Source organism: Mastomys coucha, unplaced genomic scaffold (genome assembly GCF_008632895.1).
Source record: "Mastomys coucha isolate ucsf_1 unplaced genomic scaffold, UCSF_Mcou_1 pScaffold14, whole genome shotgun sequence".
NCBI lineage: Eukaryota > Metazoa > Chordata > Mammalia > Rodentia > Muridae > Mastomys > Mastomys coucha.
In genome coordinates this window covers 2,768,758-2,789,192 of record NW_022196896.1, presented here as the reverse complement: position 1 = coordinate 2,789,192, position 20,435 = coordinate 2,768,758, and the positions used below count along the sequence as shown (strand labels likewise).

Genomic DNA, 20,435 nt, shown 5'->3' with positions numbered 1-20,435 from the left:
CCAGCTAGTTAATACCTGAGGTGGCAAATTGTTTACTTATGACTTGTTCACACACAGCCAGTATGACCCAGCCAATCCAGAGCCCACAGAGACCACAAGGCAAGGTAACAGCTAACATAGCCTGGCTGCCCGTTTCTCAGCTCCTTCTAGCTCCTTCCTGATCTGTTGCTTTTCCACATAGCTGGGTCTAGCTCTTGGCATGGGGATATGTGGCCATAACAGTGTCTTTTCAGTGGTAGTTCATGTGAGCTGTTGATGTCAGGTACCCAAACAATGATAAAACACAAGTTCAAATGGACAGTGAAAGAGAGAAGGAAAAGAGTAGAGGAGACACCCTGGCTCTGTAGTCTGGTCACGTCTCAAGAAGACTTGGATAAAACTTACCTTGCTAACTATCTTTAGCAAAACTATACTTTAACTCTTTCAAGGGGAAAAAAACCCCATGATTTTAATATAGAGCAGTGTATTGTACTGGGTAGAAAGGTTCTCATTCGTGTCCCTGGCGGAAGCTTTGAGGCAAGCATCCGTACTAAAGTGAACTGGTTATAAAGGTTCCAAGGGTCCTTGGTTTCCCAAGCACATACTAAAGCCAACAGTAAAGGGGACTTATAATGGAAATAAACGCAGGGGACGGAGGGATAGCTCAGTGATCAAGAGCATCTATTGTTCTTCCAGAGGACTCAGGTTCCATTCCCAGCACTGGCATGGCAGCTCACAACCATCTGTAACTCCAGTTCCAGCGCATTTGAGACTCTCTTCTGGCTTTCACAGGCACTGCATGCACAAATATACATTCAGGCAAAACAGACACACTCATAAAATAAAAATAAATAAATCTCTTTTAAAAATAGTAAGATGAGCCGGGTGGCGGTGGCTCATGCCTTTAATCCCAGCACTTGGGAGGCAGAGGCAGGTGGATTTCTGAGTTCGAGGCCAGTCTGGTCTACAGAGTGAGTTCCAGGACAGCCAAGGCTATACAGAGAAACCCTGTCTCAAAAAACCAAAAGAAAAAAAAAAGTAAAATAAAAAAATAAAATAAAAGCAGACTCCACAGTTGTGTAATAAAGCTAAGCTTAATCTCAAATATTCTGGACTCTGATATCCCATGATGGCTTTACCCCAGAGGATTCAGCATAAAGAGCAAAGTACCCATGACATGAAACTCCTCCTCAGGGCTTACTTCCCTCTGTGTCATAAGACATTTAGTTTAGCTTTATATGCCCAGCAGCCAACATACAGTTGGTGTTAAATGTTCATTTACTAAGGAAATAAATGTTTCTGACCATCACTGACTAATAGAGAAGTTTAAAAAATGATTTCAGAGTTGAGCATTAAAGCTAGCTTCCCTGGCCCAAACCATTATATAGGAATAATGTCACCATATTATGTCACCTCCTGGAGAACACTTACTGGGTTGCAGTGGATGTTTTGACACACCCCGGACCTTTGCTGACCGCTGAACCCTGTCCATTTTTGCAGTTCCCTCCTACCCTCAACTAACAGCTGGAGGGGATGTGCTGTAATTCTCACCGCATGGCGACACACTGCAGAGTCACTTACCAAGGGCTCCAGCTCCTTGCGGTCTATGAGGTTCATCTCTGTCACGAAGTAATAGAAGTGTTTGTAGCAGGTGTTGACGTGAGCCTCTGCACCCATCACAATGACGCGGTCAAAGTGATGGATGTAGACATGGACGAAGACCCGGAAAAGGCGGCACAGGATCTTCTTACAGATCTGGAGGAAATTCTTTGGGAAGGGAACGCCTAGAGGAACAAAACCAAAAAAGGCGTGAAACCACAAAGAAAGAGCGTTTCCTCTTACCTTACCTCTGAAATAAGAAACATGGCGGCAGGGGAAGGCTGTGGAGGGAGACGGGGGACTGGAACTCCTTACAGCACAGGACCCAAGTACCAGCAAGTGCTAGCTGACAGGAGTTTGATAGGAGCCTCCTGAGAGGCTCTGACAGTACCTGACTAATACAGAAGTAGAGGCTCACAGCCATCCATCCATTGGACTGAGTACAGGGTCCCCAATGAAGGAGCTAGAGAAAGAACCCAAGGAGCTGAAGGGTTTGCAGCCCCTTAGGAGGAACAACAATATGAACTAACTAGTACCCTCAGAACTCCCAGGGACTAAACCACCAACCAAAGAGTACACATGGTGGGACTCATGGCTCCAGCTGCATATGTGGCAGATGATGGCCTAGTCGGTCATCAATGGGAGGAGAGGCCCTTGGTCCTGTGAAGGTTCTGTGCCCCAGTGTAGGGGAATGCCAGGGCCAGAAAGTGGGAGAGGGTGGGTTGGTGAGCAAGGGGAGGGGAGAGGAAATAGGAAGTATTTCAGAGGGGAAACCAGGAAAGGGGAGAACATTTGAAATGTAAATAAAGAAAATATTTAATAAGAAAATAAATTTAAAAAAAAGGGATAGGAAACTGTAGCATATTTAAAAGCACTGTCCCTGGGGCTAGAGAGATGGCTCAGCGATTAAGAGCACTGACTTCTCTTCCAGAGGTCCTGAGTTCAATTCCCAGCAACCACATGGTGGTTCACAACCATCTGTAATGGGATCTGAGGTCCTCTGCTGGTGTGTCTGAAGATAGCTACATTGTAGTCACATACATAAAATAAATAAATAAATCTTAAAAAAAAAAAACAAAAACAAAATAAAAGCACTGTCTCGCAGATCTCAGTCGGCATCGGCTAGATTGCAGCCAGCAGTGGCCAGAGGGGGATGGAGGCTCACGGCTATCAGAACTTAGGATTTCTCAAGGTAATTTCAGAAATCTGGAGTTTTGTGTAAACCTTTAAAAAAGGTTAACAATTAATTTGAGGTTTTGGAAGAATTCCTGCTGCTAAAAGTAAAACATCTCTCTATATTCGACTCGATCTACTAACCTTCCCCTTTGCAAATTGTGATTGAGAGCTTTTCCCGAGGTGGGTCTCCAAGGTGGGCAAACTTTGTTCCATCTCTTTGAGGCCGGTAGGTTTTGTGGGGCTATGCTTTCATCACAGAGAAAGGGCAGGTGGCTGGAAGAGCTGCTCAGATCTCCCCTCTGATGGCCACAGTTTCCAGCTGGCTTGAAACAGCAAACCTACTTCCCCTCTCCCTCTGAAATGCTACTTAATACTTTCGCTATTTACCCTGTCTTTAATTGGAAGTCAGTTGTAATGGATTTCAAGGTTAAACAGTCTTTGTTTGAATTCCTGTTCTGCCCCTTCCCCTGCTGTATGACCAGGGCCAGTTACTTAACCTTTGGTCTCTCAGCTGTAAAGTAGGGTTCAGCAAGGCTTCCCTTGAAGGGTGGGGAGGGTATCACAATGTCTAAGATCTTCCTATAGTGTCTAGAAAATGTTAGCTCATAAACAGAGCTGGCCCTATCTCTCTGCCCAGTAAAGTCAGTAATATCCAGCCACTGTTAAAAAGAAAATTCACTTGTCCAGAAAAGACACGCAACCATCACCAGCTTCCAGCTCACTGTAGGGTAGTGTCCTGGGCGTGCCCCAGGTCCTCAGAAGCCTGGGGCTTTGCTGTTCTTAGCTCCACAGGGACCTAGGGCAGCTATCTGCTATGAACTGGGATCTCCTGGTATCCTGTCCTCTCCAGGGCAGAACAGGAGAGATGGACTATGTCTGAGAGTTGGCTGTGATGGTGTTTGTCTCTCCAGGTCCCTGCATGGGCAGCAGCTTTTCTCAAAAGTTAAAGTCAACACACCCAACAGAACCACGGAAAATGTGGGTGCAGCATATTGGCTGAACGACAGGGCAATGGACTCTGGGATCAAGGGAGGAGGTAAACTCGTTTCCACAAGCTTCCACAAGACAAGGTGGGGGCAGCCACTTTGGTTTGGGGCCTTCCCTGGTGAAAAGAGGCCATTGAACCACCAGTAAATGTTGAAAGAAGGTCCATAATCTTCCAAAAAGCATGAGTGTACTGTATATGTTTCTAGACTCCCTCTAAGACGAGTGAGGAGAGCCACTGAAGGTTGGCTGTGAAGCAGTTTTATTATTCCCATATCACAGATGAGTAATACAGAGGCTCTGAATTGTAGGTTTTACACAGAAGAGCTGGGATTTCAAATAAATCAGCCAAAATGTAAAATTCAAAGTGCAGGTACCTTTGCAGTTTGACTAGCCTTTGGGCCTGGGTTAGAGACATCACTCAGCTGCTCAGCATAATGAAATATTTGAAAGTTCCTCTTTAATAGTACAGGGACATAAGCATGCAAATGAAGGGTGATAGAAAGGCAGGAAAATAAGACAAAACAACAACAACTTAAAAAACGACCACAGCTCTGATGTGCTCCCAGGAAGAAGTTAGCTACTTGATACTCAGCCGACAACGTAGAGAAAAGCAGTCTTCCTGCCCAGGCCTGAAGACCATGGACCTGGGAGGTACCTCGTACTGTGTTTTAGAGCCAATGCCACACACTTTTAAGTGGACTAGCTGACTGAATCTGTAGAACAGGCCTTACATTATCGTTTTTTTTTTTTTTTGAACATAAATAAACACATGCAAGTAGCTGCCCGACATAACCTAGTAGACAAACTGAAGGACCGTCCTAGTCTGATTCTAAAACTACATATTCCAGGATGCCGAGGTAAGGCGGTCTGTAGCCCTCGAGCAACAAGGTCTGTCTTTCCTGAGGAGGAGGTTCTCTCCAGTGTCTTCACCCTTTCACTCCTCTGGATCTGGCCTAGAGGAAGATCGTCATCAGCCATCAGGGGAGATGGATTCTGAATGTGACATTCTTCTTGTCCATACAACTTAGCCCCCACACCCCACATGCTAACTTCAGAAGTAGAGTCTGGTCCTAGACCACCCACAAGGATGCTAATCTAAGTCCAGCAGGTAGGCCCCCACTCTCAGAATCTCTTGGCTTTGGCTGCAATGTCAGGGCAGACTTCCACCATTGCTTTTCTTTCATGTAATTTATTCTTCAAAAGCAGAAGAGATAAACAGTTCAAGTGGAGATGACCTCAGTGTGCACCATAGTGGTCACTTCCGCCCAGCCCCACAAGCCAAGGAGAAGCTGGGGGTTCTAGGGACCCTGGAATTCTCAGGAGTCCTCGTCTAGACTAACGATGAAGCCTTGTCTCAGTATGAGACTGAGAATACGAAAATCATAGAGATTTGGGAACGCCAAATTCGATTATAGTGGTTTGAGAGCTGTGAGGTAGCTTGGGCTAGCTCTTTCTTCTGTCTTTTAGAAGGTCAGGTTAGTGTATAGATTTTAAATAAACTTCCCTCAGCAGTGGAAATGAAAAAGGAAGAGATGGTCTCAGCTGTCAAGGGCTCGCATGACCATCCCTTTGGTAGATTCTGAAAGTTTGCGTCTTGTATACCTTAAGTACTCGATTCCATTAGACAGCCAAAGGGGGAAGAAAGTCTCAGTGGGACTTGATATGTACATCTATGATAGCATTTAATCCCAGTGATACCCTGAGCAGTGGTGATATCATCATCATCATCATCATCATCATCATCTTAGCTCTTAAAAAATAGTTTATCAAGATCTTGGCCCAGCAAAGCTTCTACTCCAATCCATACACCTAAAAAGACAGATATTTGGTTCTAGAGCCTTTAATTTCCTGCTGCATAGTTAGTTGCAAGATACTGATACTACAACAAACTCTTTACTTCTCTTATGTCACTTTCAGAAAGACCTAGAAGAATGTCTGCTTGAGAGTGTGTGTGTATCTATATGACATATACATATCAGCATAAATATATTTACACATATTTATGTAATATATGTGTAAATATACATGAGTAAATTATATATATATAATTTCATATATATATTTCATTCTAGCAGCAGGAAGAAGAAAGCTATCAGGTTATCAAATGGACGGTGCTTAGCAACAATGTCAGCTTCCACACAAGGCAATGGAGCATGTGTGGGGCCGACAGAGAACAGTCCTTGTGGTCTGCAGGGCATCACTATTCCCAGTGGGACCAGAGTCAAGCTGTTCCTTTTGTGTTTTATGCTTCTCTTGTGTATGTAAGATACACGATCCCTCTATTTTAGGATTTCCCTAAATATAGTTTAAAATCACCTATTCTGGGAGATTCTTAGGTTGTGAGGTCAATTATATTTGCTATAAGCCATCTTCACATGCTTACAATATGTGGAAGCATGGTGAAAATCTTAGGATATACATGGCAAAAAGTCTCCTAGGCTTTGAATCGCCCTTTGCCCTAAAGGACTCACTGTGTTACCTATAGTTGGTTACCTGATCATTCAAGTGTCACTTCTAGTCTTGGCACCTAATAACAATGTCGCCATATATAAAGGGCCTAGCTGCTCTAAACTTCACCTACTTCATCTAGAAACATAAAGAAATATTAATACTACCTTCAGTTTCATACATGGTTGGTGGGATTAAATACATATGCACATGAAGATTTTCATGACTGTCTTCTGGACAGAAAGGACTGCTTGTGAACCGTTTCTGTAGAGCCAGCTGTCCGTACTTTGTCACGGACTTGAGACTGAACTCTTCTTGCCTGTCTATTTTCAGGAAGGATGCCACGCTATCAACATATCCATTCCGAAGCCGGAAGAACTGAGAGTGACGGCTTTTCAACCAAGCACAACGTTACAGTCTACCTTGCAAATGTTCCATAAGCCTTTTTTTTTAAAGATTTACTTATTTTATTTATATGAGTACTGTCTTCAGACACACCAGAAGAGGGCATCAGATGCCATTACTGATGGTTGTGAGCCATCATGTGGTTGCTGGGAATTACACTCAGGGCCTCTGGAAGAGCAGTCAGCACTCTTAGCCTGAGCCAAAAGCCCCCTTCCATAAGCTTTTTATGTTGTATGCCTTGCGTTGAGATAAGTTCTACAAACGGAGGCAACCTTTCACAGTTTAGTTCTACTTTTGCAAAATTATCTGGGACCATTGGAGGAGGGAACATATCCTCAATTAAAATCGATGGAGAAAGGTCTATAAGCAATCTTATTTCAGTAATATGGGAAGCCAGCACCTCCTGGCTGGGAAAGAGGGAAAGCTCACCGTGGAAAGGAGAGCCTTTGACAGTCTTGGTATAGCCTCGACACTTGATGCTGCTCACCACTTTTGGAAGAAGGGAGGATAACTCTGTAAAGAAGAAACTTATCTGGCCTGTAGGTAGGAAGGGGGATTCTGAAACTCCTTTTCCTTAATCATTAACGCTGTTGTTCCATCTAGGTTTCCAGGTGGTGAATGCTAAGCACTCAATCAGAAACTTATGCAGAACAGTGTCACCAGCAAGCAGCCTGCACTGCGGCAGACTGCACGTCTCAGGACAGTGTCAACCAGCAGCCTGCACTGCGCCGACTGCATGTCATAGGTGCTTGTAGTTAAACTTTGACTAGTTTTATGACAACACAGACGAATGAATGACAATCAGCCTGGTAGATAACAATTGAAGTAGAAACCCACCTTTGACCAGAAGGTCTCAGAGTGATTTGCAGTTGATAACTGAGTCTGAATAGTAATGCCTTTCCTCTATCCTACCTGGCTACCACACATCCTGCAGCTCTCAGATTAAAGCCGGGAAAACTTTAAGATTCCAAGAAGAAAACATATCCTGAGGGTCAAACTACAAAGAAGTGACAGGCAGAAAAACGACTTCATGCCCTTTGTGTCACGGGTGTGGCCAGTACGAACAGGCCAGTACTGAAGCAGAATTAGTGAACCCAGAGTAGGTTTGTACAAATAGGCTAGGATGAGCTCAGATTCCAGCATGCCTGGACAGAGGTCAGAATCCAAGGCACTCACTCAGGAGGTGCCAGCAGGGATTTGCTCCAGGTTGGGAAGGAGGCAGGCCAGGGAATTGGGGTAAGGGTGAGGTGAGTCTGCGGGCTGGGTGCTGACGAGACAGCTCCTCAGCCCTGGCTGCTACAGAGGTCTTGGTACTCTGTGGAGAGCCAGCATCTGACAGATAGATAGATGCCTTGCTGAGTTTATGAATTGTCTAGCCACAGCGTTCTGATCTTCAGGCCACATTTGGCGAGAGAGCTAAACCTAGCACAGAAGAGAAATAAATTCTCGGGGTGGGGGATGGGGCGTGCAGATTTGTCTTTCATCCTTGACTTAGTAAATCTCCTTTCTCCCAAAGAAAATTAAATAAAAATTCCAGTAATTTCTGAGCTCTAGCCCATTTTTTTTTCCTTGCTTGCCTTTCCTTTCCTTTTCTCTCCCCTCCATTAGGCCCTCAAGGGGCCGTGAATATTTCCTTTTCAAATACGTCTAAAGAAAAACAATTTGTCTGTGTGGCTTGTGTGACTCCTCTTATCCTGTTATATAGGAGAGAGAGAGAGAGAGAGAGAGAGAGAGACAGAGAGAGAGACAGAGACAGAGACACAGAGAGAGAGACAGAGAGACAGAGACAGACAGAGACAGAGACAGAGACAGAGAGACAGAGACAGAGACAGAGAGACAGAGACAGAGACAGAGAGAACTCCAGGGAAGATAGAAGGCTAACAAAGGGGCTAACTAAAGCTGGACAGGACCCAAAGGGGCAGTTTCTGAGCTCTGAGCCTTGTATTCTTTCCCCTCCAGAGAGAAGCCAACACTCGGGAATAAGACTCTGGCCTGTAATCAGTCCTGGGCTGAAGCCTGGGCTGAAGCCTGGGCTCTGGAGGTGAGGCCATTAGGAATTCTGCTTTGGGACTATGCCCCGCATAAGGAGAGGGCTGTCAGTCCCCCTTATAGATGACGCCTTATTGTTCAGCCTAGAACCTGGGCAGGATGGGTCTGAGATAGCTGTTTAGATTCCTTTCAGATAAGAGTAGAGTTCCTCTGTCATCAGCTGACACTGCCATCAAAGCTTAGAAAGTGAGAGGGCCAACTCAGGCTAAGAAAGAGAGCGTCTAGGGCCAGCGATGAAGGGCTCTGAAGCCCAATCTGCAGATGCGAGAGGCTGTCTCTTTCCACCCTGTTGGGAGGCTTTGCAGAGTTCTCACGGCCATGCCATTTGTTTATGGCTTATGGCATTCTCAGTCTTCCATCCAACTGGCAGGATCAGAGAAACAAACTTGTTAGAAAATGAAGGTGGAAAGGGCGATGTGGCTCTGACCTCTCCAAACCTACATGCCAGGGCTAAGGGCACGGGTTAAACATCTGGCTTTGGCACTGATCATACTGGAGTCAGATGCTAGCTCTGGACCGCCATGCTGCCAACCCTGGGGCAGGTTTGCTATTGTAACTTCTAGGAGGCTCAGTCAGCATCCTTAGCTGAGGAGTGGTGACAGTGAAATGCACGGCTGAAGCCCGGTGCAGGCGGATACACAGAAGGCAGCACACAGTGAACAGGGCTGGACTGTCCTATCATTACAATGACAGCTCTTCCTTGTCACAGCTGAGATGATATCAAAGGAGACAAATGAAACAGGACAGGTGCAGCTGCCCTTTTCCCAAAGGACAAAGACTTCTTGGAAAAGCTGATTGATATGGGGATGAGGACCATGAGAGCTGTCCAAGGGGCTTGGCACGACACAGGAAACCTAATGCCCTAGTGGATTCTTCAGGGATCCTGATTGCATGACAACTGGATACGTCCACCTTTCTCCTTTACATTGTTGGTGCAGACTTGAGGGCATTTGTGACGTCCTTTTTGTTTTTGGAGTCCAGGGGTGGAAGTGTGCACGTGAAAATCCCTTTACGAGTCATAAAAATCACTCATTCTCAATAGCTCATGAATAAAGACAATATCCCACACACGTGAGAAAAGAAAACAGGCGTCTGGCAGCGGAGCTGAGAGCATACTGTTTCCAGAATTCTTGCAAGACAGAACGCAGTTGGATCACTGCAGTTGGGGGAAAAAGCGAACACAGATGTTTCTTAAGAATATACATCTCTTCCTCTTTGTTTACTCTCTTGCTCTCCCTACCCAGCCACACCGCCCCGCCCCCGAAAACTGTGTTCTAATCTGCAGAAGCCCCATGCTCTCTGCGATGCTGAGGCTCGTTCAGCTGCAGAGAACAGATTTCTTTCAGCAGATGTTTTGTATTATCTCGACGTGCGCCTCAAGAAAGTGTCTGTTCACGATGCCAAAGAAAACAATTGTGTGTAGCGGGACTTTGTTCCTCTGCCTAAAAAGAAAAAAAAAAAAAAAAGTCCCCAAACAAGCTGACAGCTGCAAATGGTTAGGAATAAACTGGCTACCCCTCTGCTCTTCACCTCCCTTCCTCAGCCCTTCCCCAGCCCCTTTGTGTTGCCCTCCAGTCTCTCACACTGGTTGGAGCAAAAAGCAAAAGAAAAGGCTAACGTGTGATTATATGTTCTAAACAGATTATTAGTTCGTCCAGGCATGCCGTTTTCCAGGCACAGAAAGCACTGTTTCAGCCACACAAAGGAGCAACTGTCAATACAATATGCCGGCTTGCCATCATTCTGCTTCTCCAACACCACTACCCAGCTACCGCAGGCTGCCCCTCACCCACATCTCCAGGATGGCGTCCTCGGGACTTGGCTGTCATAGTATGGGCACGGAGCAGGGAGCAGACTGAGGAAGACCCAAGAAAGCTAGGTCACTTATGGATGGACAATAAAATCAATTAGGAAGAAAAGGAAGAAAGGAGGAAGGGGAGGAAGGAGGTGGGTATGGAGGGGGAAGAGGAAGGGAGGGAGGAGGGCAGGTAGGCTGGTCCTCAGTAGTTTGGGCCAGGTTTCATGGCCTAGTAGTCAAACGCCAGTACTAAAAGAGGACTGAGACCCCCCCTTTACTTGGATGCAATATTTTGAGTATCCTCATAGATAAAAATGCCATTTATTCACTAGTAGAGTATTCCTTCCATCTGTGTGAGGGTTATTGGTCTCACATGTTGTCTGGACTGTTTCTCATCTCTAAACCACTCTTTAACCACAGGGCCTCTCCTGCAGCCCAGGCTATCCACTCCCCAGGGCCCCTCCTTAGAGGTGTGAGGTGCATGTGGTTTTCTCCACAAGCTCCCTCACTTTAGGAGTGCAATTCTCCTCTCTCCATCTGGCGGGTGAGAAAGCCTCCAGATGTGCAAATCAAGCCAAGAAATCAGTCCATATAAAACTCCAAGGCAACGAGCTTCCTACCTCCAAGGTGAAATCAAAGCTATACTAAATGTGATTTCACACATGTGCATCTTTCTATCTCCAGGGGCTTATTTCTAGATTTTACCGTTTGCAGGCTATACTGCAGACACTTTGAGCCATGATTCTCCAGCTTGCTTCAAACTCTTGGGCTTAGTTGGGTTTCTTGCCACAATATCACTGTTTTTTAGGGAAGGGCGGAGCAAGCAGGGAGCAGGGGACAGGGGTGGGGAGGGTGGGAGAGGAGCGAGCTGGGTGGGGACAGAGTGAAGCAGGGTGGAGCAAGAGGGAGAAGGGAAAGGGGAAAAAGAGACAATTACTAGCTGGGCAGTGGTGGCGCATGCCTTTAATCCCAGCACTTGGGAGGCAGAGGCAGGTGGATTTCTGAGTTCGAGGCCAGCCTGGTCTACAGAGTGAGTTCCAGGACAGCCAGGGCTATACAGAGAAGACCCGCGAAAAAACAAACAAACAAACAAAAAAGAGACAATTACTTTTACACATACACATATGTGTTTGCCTACATGTATGTATGCACAGCATATGCATGCCTGGCATCCATGGAGGTCCAAAGAGGGCATTGGATCCTCTGGAACCGGAATTAACAGAGGTTGTGAGATACCATGTAGAAGCTAGGAACTGAACTGGAGTCCTCTGTAAGAACACCAAGTTCCCTTAACCATAGTGCCATCTCTTCAGCACCACACCCTTTAAAAATAGTTTTTAAATTTAATTCCATGTATTCATAGTGGAGGGTGCACTAGAGTGTCTGGGGAGTGCTCATGGAGCTGAAGTTTGTAGGAAACCGTGAGGCGCCTCATGTAGGTGCTGAGGATCGAAGTCATCATCTGCAGGAACAGCACAGGCTCAGAGGTTAACTCTGAGCTACCTCTGCAGTCAAACATTGCACGTTTGTCTGGCTAATACCCACTTATTAGTCAAAGTTCAACTAAACTGTTATTCCCTCCAGAATGTTCTCCCAGCTCACTTCACCCTAGTTGCCTAACACCCTGTGTTTCTCCCACAATGTTACTTAACAAAATATCTTTCTTTTCTTTTCTTTCTTTTATTTTTTTTTTTATGTGTATGAGTACACTGTAGCTGTACAGATGGCCGTGAGCCATCTTGTGTATGGCTGCTGGGAATTGAACTCAGGACCTCTGCCGGCCCCACTCGCTCCGGCCTAATTCACTGTAGCTGTCTTCAGATGCACCAGAAGAGGGCATCCGATCTCATTATGGGTGGTTGTGAGCCACCATGTGGTTGCTGGGATTTGAACTCAGGACGTTCGGAAGAGCAGTCAGTGCTCTTACCGGCTGAGCCATCTCACCAGCCCCAACGTAATATCTTGTACTGTCCTTTTTTTCTGCCTTTGGCTGCTGTTTTTCCTAGACTATGTCTATAGTGTCAAAATCTCTCTCTCTCTCTCTCTCTCTCTCTCTCTCTCTCTCTCTCTCTCTCTCTCTCTCTCTCTCTCTGCAGTTATATCTCTATCAGCTACTGTTCCCAGCGTATGATGGTTCTCAGGAAGTATTCATCTGGTAAATAGAATTTATAGTCCTCCTCAAACTCACATGCTGAGTCCTCCCTGCCCCAAACAACAGTATTGGCAGGGGGTGGTGATGATAAGATCAGGAGAGCAGTCATCTATCATAAATGGCCTTAGCTCCTCCCGTAAGAAAGCCCCACTGATGCTACGGCAAACCACACACCGCCTATGAAACGAGCCCTAGTCAGGTCTGCAGGGGCTGTGCTTTGATCCTAGGCTTCCCAGGCTCTAGAACTCTGAAAAGGAACATATGTGCATCAGTATCCAGCTTCAGGTATTTTCGCTACATCAGCACACTGGCAGGGTGAAAGGCAGTAAAATAAGCCAACGAGTGAGCATGCAAACTAGAGTAACGGGTGGGTAATGAGCACCTATGTTTGCAACTCCCAGCTTCAGCCCTAAGCTCCCACTCTGAAAATCATCACTAACTAAAAAAACAAAAACAAAAACAAAACAAAAAACCCCAAGAAACCACAGGGAACTGCTACAGACCTATGTTAAGCTTGTCACATCTAAGGAAGCCAGCTGCAGCGAGAACTAATTCACAGCTTTTACTGGTAGGAGGGAGAGGCATTTTTCCAGCTCCACAAAGCACGACTCATATTTTAATGCAAGTTATTTGTTTTTACATAGAAAGTCCACAAAATGTGGAACCTCACAGTTTCTAAGGTTTGCAGCGATCTAGGGCTGATTGACAAATAACCCAGAGACACGGAACGGAGGAGGGGTAAGGGCCAGATGAAAAAAATAGCAACTCATACAAGTAATTGATTTTGCATCGCTAAGGACTGAACCCAGGCCTTACATGTGCCAAGCAGATTTTACAGCACTGAAATATATTTTGACCTTTTACGGAAAGAGAGGAAGATCCAGAAAGAATGGTCAGTAGGCTCCAGTCTGAAGAGAGATTTCCAGACCCCAAAAGCAGGATATTAGCTTGAAGTTGGAATACACCTTTTGGGAATCTCTCCAGATGGAACAGGTCTAAGAAAGCTGAAGACAGATTCAGTGTGCAAAGATTACAGCAATGCACAGACTAAGGTAGGCTGAGACTGCCTGTTCATAGATGGCTCTTTCCACTGGAGACAAGGCAGGGCGTACAAAAGCAATGGAGTCATTACGTCTGCATATGAGACTCAATCAGGGTGAACAGGGAGGGGCCAGGGGAAACCAAAAATGTCTTCTCAAATCTGAATAGTGGATGAGAATTGGCCTAAATTCATGGACTAAACTACGTAATTTAAATAAGTGATTTATTTGGATATGTTTTGAACTAAAAGTGACATTTTTTTAAAAAAGAAACTTTCAAAGATTATAAAAGAACACTGGTAAAGTGGGGGCTGTCATGAGCAGGAAAGCTGTGGGCTTTGGCACCTGAAGAGAGAAGATCCAGAAATCTAGATTTTCCTGTGGAGTCCTCTTATAGTTAAGTGTTCATTAATATTTTCTTTAAAGGAAAAAACCCTTAAAATTATTCTCAGCATTGTATTTATCATCATCAACTTTAATATAATTGAGTCAGCCTGGTTAAGTACAAGCCTTTGGCCCTATTTTTTAAGGATTAGATTAACACAGGAGCATGCAGTGATTAACAGCATGCAGGAAGCAGAGGCAGGATTATGAATTCAGAGCCATCCCGGGCTATATAGAAAAATCGTGTCAAAACAAAAATTAAAGGCCCCAAACTCTTCTTGATTAATAAGGAGTATGAACTGTTTACACAATATGCCGCCAATATCATTCTTTAATACAAGGGAGCAGGGACTCTGTGAGGAGACAGAATGGGATAGGGTACAAGAAATGACCAGGGGGCTGGCGAGATGGCTCAGCGGGTAAGAGCACTGACTGCTCTTCCGAAGGTCCTGAGTTCGGATCCCAGCAACCACATGGTGGCTCACAACCACCCACAATGAGATCAGACGCCTTCTTCTGGTGCGTCTGAAGACAGCTGCAGAAAATTACGCCGGAGCGAGCTGGGCCGGAGCGAGTGGGGCCGGAGCGAGCCTGAGCAGAGGTCCTGAGATCAACAGCAGCCACACACATGATCGAACACAGTCATCTGTACAACTACAGTGTACTCATACACATAAAAATGAAATAAAACAATTCTAAAAAAAAAAAAAGAAATGACCAGGGATATTTTAAAGCACCAGAAACACAGGTGGTGTTCAGTGAAACGCAAGGATAGATGCAGAGATGCTCAGAGGCTGAGGGAACCTGCCAACCTGAGTGTGGTAACCTAGAACCCATGCAAGAAAAGAACCAACTTCTGGTGGTTCTTCTCTGGCGCACACGCGCGCACACACACGCACATACACAACACACACACACACACACACACACACACACACACACACACACAGAGTAGTGGTGGTGGTGGTAGTAATTCAACAACACTAACAATGTAGGCATGTAAAAAAGACACAGGAACCAATGTAAGAGAGTTCCCAAAGGCCAACCTCAGAACATTCTGACCAGCAAAATTAATGTAGTAGCACTGGACTATAACCCAAGGTACAAAACAAATATCCACAAGGCCATACTGATCTAATACATGGCTGAATAATAAGTTAGGACTTTGCACATTATCTGTGTTGCAAGAGTTCAAGCAATTTATGAGGATACAGCCTGGGGGGCAGAGGAGCCTTGGCTGTGCTTCTCAGGAGTGACTTGTCTCCTGAAGAGTGTAGTCTGGAAGAGGTGCGGCCTCACCCAGGAGCAGCGTGACAAACAACCCTGCCCAAGTGATCTCAGTCAACATCAGCAGGAGTAAACGTGATTCATGGAGTAATGAAAAGTCATTCACTTGCAAGTGTACGTCGTCCAAAGCCAGCAGGCCAGCTTACTATGACAAACAAGCAACACACAACAAGGAGACAAACTCAAATTAAAGAACATATTACAAAATATTATAAGAATGCTCCTTAAAATGTTGAAGCTCCTCAAAGATAAGGAAAGTCTACCCCACCCGGAGACTGCTCTTTCAACTCTAATGAACTTGTCTTTGAGCTTACATGGATGCGTGGACACACACACACACACACACACACAAGCACATATGCATCATAGCTTAGAGGCATCTAAGGAGACAAGATGACAAGGGTAACTGGTAACTGGATAGAATCTAGAAGCAGAAGAGTGGTGTCAGGAACCACTAGCAAACTTCAAATACAGAGTGGAATTCAAGTCTTCAGTTATGTATGTCTGATGAATTTGTGGAAGATGTTACAATATGGAAGAGGTGTATGGGATGTTCAGCCCTACCCTTTTCAACTTTTCCATAGTTCTAAAACTGTTCCATATATGTATTTAAAACATCCCATGGGTCAAAATATATGGTTGATCACAGTGGCTATGAGTTTATACCCTTGTATACAAAACATACTTACCAATAAAAATATCTGGTTTGAACTAGTTTGGTAAGTTCATTATTCAGTAATTATCCAGAACAGTGGTTCTCAACCTGTGGGTTATGACCCACCTTAGAGGTCACACATCAGATATTTACATTATGATTCATAACAGTAGCAAAATTATAGTTATGAAGTAGCATTGAAATAACTTTATGGTTGGGGTCACCATAGCATGAAAAACTGTATTAAAGGGCACTAGGAAGGTTGAGAAACACTGACTCCGAATTTCAAGTTGATAACAGCAGAATTTTGAACTAAGAACAGGCCTCTTCTGAATGTAGTGCTAAGACAGCTTGTTTCTGACTACATAATGTTATGAACAGAGAGATTATGTCACCTGCTTAGGGACGCTGGCACAGAACTAGAATTTTATTCCAGAGCTGACCCACTCCAAAACATCCTATGCCCAAGTGATACACCCTCTATCTCTCAAAACCCAAGGCCACACTTTAAAATTCATTTCATCCTCAAAAGTATCTTTCAATAGTTTATTTATTTATTTATTTATTTTTATTTATTTATTTTTGTTTTTCGAGACAAGGTTTCTCTGTGTAGCCTTGGCTGTCCTGGAACTCACTCTGTATACCAGGCTAGCCTCAAACTCAGAGATAATAGTTTGTTTGTTTTTTTTTTAATTGCAACTGAAATAAATTTGTTGTGTCAATTTTAAGGTTCCCTATGACATATGACTTCTGAGGAAAATCTGAGGGTTCAGGAAATTTGTCTTTTGGAATTTGATGGAACAGGAATGTGAGAAGATATGACAGGAGACATGTGACCAAGTCTCCTCAGGACCAAATACTAAACAGAGGTAAGACGGCTCTTCCGAAGGTCCTGAGTTCAGATCCCAGCAACCACATGGTGGCTCACAACCACCTGTAATGAGATCTGACGTCCTCTTCTGGTGCGTCTGAAGACAGCTACAAAGTATATTATGCTGGAGCGAGCGGGGCAGAGCGAGTGGGGCAGAGCGAGCGGACCTATCCTAAGTTCAATTCTCAGCAGCCACATGATGGCTCACAGCCATCTGTACAGCTACAGCGTACTCATAAAATAAATAAATCTTTAAAAAAAAAGATGTTGAAGGCAGATGCCTGGTCAAGGCTAGCTGGCAGGTGTGTTTACTTTGGACTACATAAATGTTGAAATGTTGCCAAAAGCAAAGGAGAAATGATCCATGACACAAAGGTCAAGAATGCTGGCTTCCTTCAGAAGACCTGGAACGACTTGGAACTGACTGAGCAACATGACAAGAGCGTATAGAGGTGAGTTCCCACACATGCAGATGTTGTACACATCTGGGCAGTCCTGTTCCTTTTATACATATTCATTCTACCAGCCTGGCTTTTTTTTTTTTTTTTTTTTTTTTTTTTTTTTTTTGATCTTCTGGAGCTGGAGTTACAGGTGGTTGTAAGCTACCTGATGTGGATGCTGGATTCGGCTTAGGTTCTCCGAAAGAGTGATACACCATCCACCACTGAGCTATCTCTCCCTCCACACAGACACAGACACAGACACACACACAGACATACACAGGCAGCGGGGGAGAAAGAGAGAGAGAGAGAGGGAGAAGACAGAGAGACAGATTTATATCTATGTGTATAAGTGTGTGTTTGCATCTATATACATGCATATGTGTGCAGGTACTGGTGGAGGGTACTGAACTGCCAGGTTTAGAATTATAGCTTGTTGTTAGGTGCCATGCGGAGAACTAAACTCAAGTCCTTTGGTGTAGCCCATCGTAGACAAGCGCTCTACCACTGAGCTACTAGCCTGACATCTTCAAGAGTAACAATGTCCACTGTTGCAAATTGACGGTGGCAGATGGGCCCTTTCTTGAGACACACAGGTAAGGAGAGTCTCTGTCTGCTACAGGCTCATTTCAGGACAGTGCCTAGTGGCTCTCCACCCACTCCTTCAGGTTGGTCCATCCATCTCACCATTGTGCAAACTCAAATCAAACCCCTTTGGTTTGTTTTATACAGCTGGGGGAGGCTTGGCTGCATAGAAGATATTTATTGACTTTGCTGGAAAATCATCGTCCCAGTCGCAGTGCCTCCGCGAGTTCATCATTCACGTCTCCAAAGCACAGCTTAGGTCTTAGGAAACAGTTCCCTTTTCTCACGCTGTAATTTGACACATATATGCAAAAGTACCATTTGCCTGACTTCTGAAGGCTGCTCCAAGGATCCTCGGCACACTCCTAAGGCTGAGGAAGGTGTTTTCAACCTAGGATTGGTTGCCTATGCCTTCTCTTTAACCTATGCAGGTCGTCATCCAGTTACACATGCTGAACTTTCTTACCACCTGCCTATCTGCACTGGGCACCTGGATCTACTTGGCTAGGGTGCATGTGATCTGAGAGCCAGTAACTACGATGATGTATTGTGGTGTCTCACAGGAGCACTGTTAGTCAGGGAATGCACTGGCCTCCTCGCCAGCAGAACCTCCATGCATCGTCAAAGCCCCCTTGCTCTATACTTCCTGCTCAGTTCCTAGGAGGGTTTTCAACCCTTTTGGCTCCAAGCGCATAGCAGCCTCCTCTGAGACCATGTTTAGTACTTTAAAAGTGTTCCTAGTTCTCTGAGAACATTTCCAACTTACACAGCCATAATTTGCTGGGCGGACTTCTTTTACAGGACACATATTTATAAAAGTAGGTGACTGCCTAAATAATAATGTTAATCAAATAAATAATAAATAAAGCACATTTATTATTATTATTAAAGCACATTATTATTATTATCATTATTATTATTATTTTGAGACTATATAACCTCACAAGTGCTGGGATTAAAGGCATGTTGCCATCATGATTGTCTTAAATTATTATTATTTTTATTCATAATTCAACAATAACATTATTAAAACATTGAAGATGATAAAGTGTAACTTTCATTTCTATCCATAATCTCACCAGGAAACAGTTACTAAGCAGTATTTTTCCTTTTGATCTTTTAATAGTATGTATATGTATATATACTTATGTATACACATGCATATATAACTTTTCAAAAATAAGATTAAGTTCATATATTTAGTTTATAGCTTTCTATACTTATCATTCATTACATTGTATCAAGAGTTCTTTCAGCAATGATTCATTGCAAACCCGTCATGCAGATTTAACAATTACTCAGACAGGCTGGTTGATGACCCTTGTGCATCTTTCAGTCTCTGACACTTTTCCTTGACTAGATTCACCAGGGTGAATTAAAACCCATAACTTATATGCAAACAGCTCATACACATTTTGTCCTGTACTTCATGATAGATCTGTTTGCTTTATAGGCAATATTAGAATTTTCAATTCTCAGTGTTGATTCACAATACTGAAGTCCCTGGCAGATGGAGAAACAGAGAGAGAGGCCTGGGAAACTCAAACTGTTCATAGTATCTTTCCTGGAATTAGATAGTAGGTTCAACAGTAAATGTGCATTTAAATGACCAAGGAAACAAAGAGCAAACCGAATGGCAGCGGCCCACCTTATAACAGCTGAGTCTGAAGCCACAGTGATTTTTCAAGTGTGTCTCCTGGACCAGCAGCACGAGTGATATCTAAGAACATGTCAGAGCCGAGAGTTCTCAGGCCCTGATCTTGCAGCACTGCATCAAACACTCTGGAAACTTGTGTTTTAGCATATCTTCCTGACCCTGACCCTGATTGCAGTGAGAAGAGCGCATGCTTAGATGTTCCCTTTGTTCACACGTGGCCTAAAGAGATAGCCTGCACAACCAAGCAAGGAGGTTGGCTAGAGAGTCACAGAATACACGGTCACACAGATTTGGGTTCACATCCCTCATCCGTTGTTTACTAGTGCTGTGACCCTGGGGAAATCACTCAGGCTCAGTCTCCCTATGCGGGACACAGACATTAACAGTGTCTACTTCATTGGATGGTTGTGTGAATTGAATGGAAATAAACAGAACAAAATATTGCAAAGTATTTTCCAAAGTGCACAGAACTTGGTAAGCATTTGCTGTTCTCATGGTCTTCAGAGAGTTGACTAGTGGCCAAGAGACCAGGAAGAAGGCTTCACGGATGGAGGAGGCTGACCATCTAAAGCAGAGACTTGCTTTCTGACTCCTAAGCTGAGATATCAGCTATACCCTCTAAAGGCACGAACAGCCTCCAGGGATGAGGTGGTAAGCCATTCCCCAAGGAGGTTGACAACAACAGGGTTAGAAGGTTGGTGTGGCCATCTGGGCCTGAGCATAGCTGGGTAGGCAAGGGGAGAAGTAGGAGACACAATCCTAACCCCTAGACCAGAAGACACGGACGCACCTAGAAGGATTTGGGGAGGTTCTTAAAATACAGCCTCACGGGTTACATCTCCAGAGGTTGGATCTGATGTCTAAGAATCTACACGTGAAGTAAGCTTTCATGCGATGCTCACATAGATTGACCACGTTCTCTA

The 20,435-nt window shown here is 44.5% G+C and overlaps 1 protein-coding gene across 1 annotated transcript in view; it reads right to left on the bottom strand.

Moving 5' to 3' along the window:
• Positions 1-20,435, bottom strand: part of Mob3b (MOB kinase activator 3B) — a 200,608-nt gene that overhangs the window by 40,376 nt on the left and 139,797 nt on the right. The window contains exon 3 of the mRNA XM_031366393.1: positions 1,561-1,763. Within this exon, the coding sequence (XP_031222253.1) occupies positions 1,561-1,763 (203 nt within the window). The remainder of the gene's footprint in view (positions 1-1,560; positions 1,764-20,435) is intronic.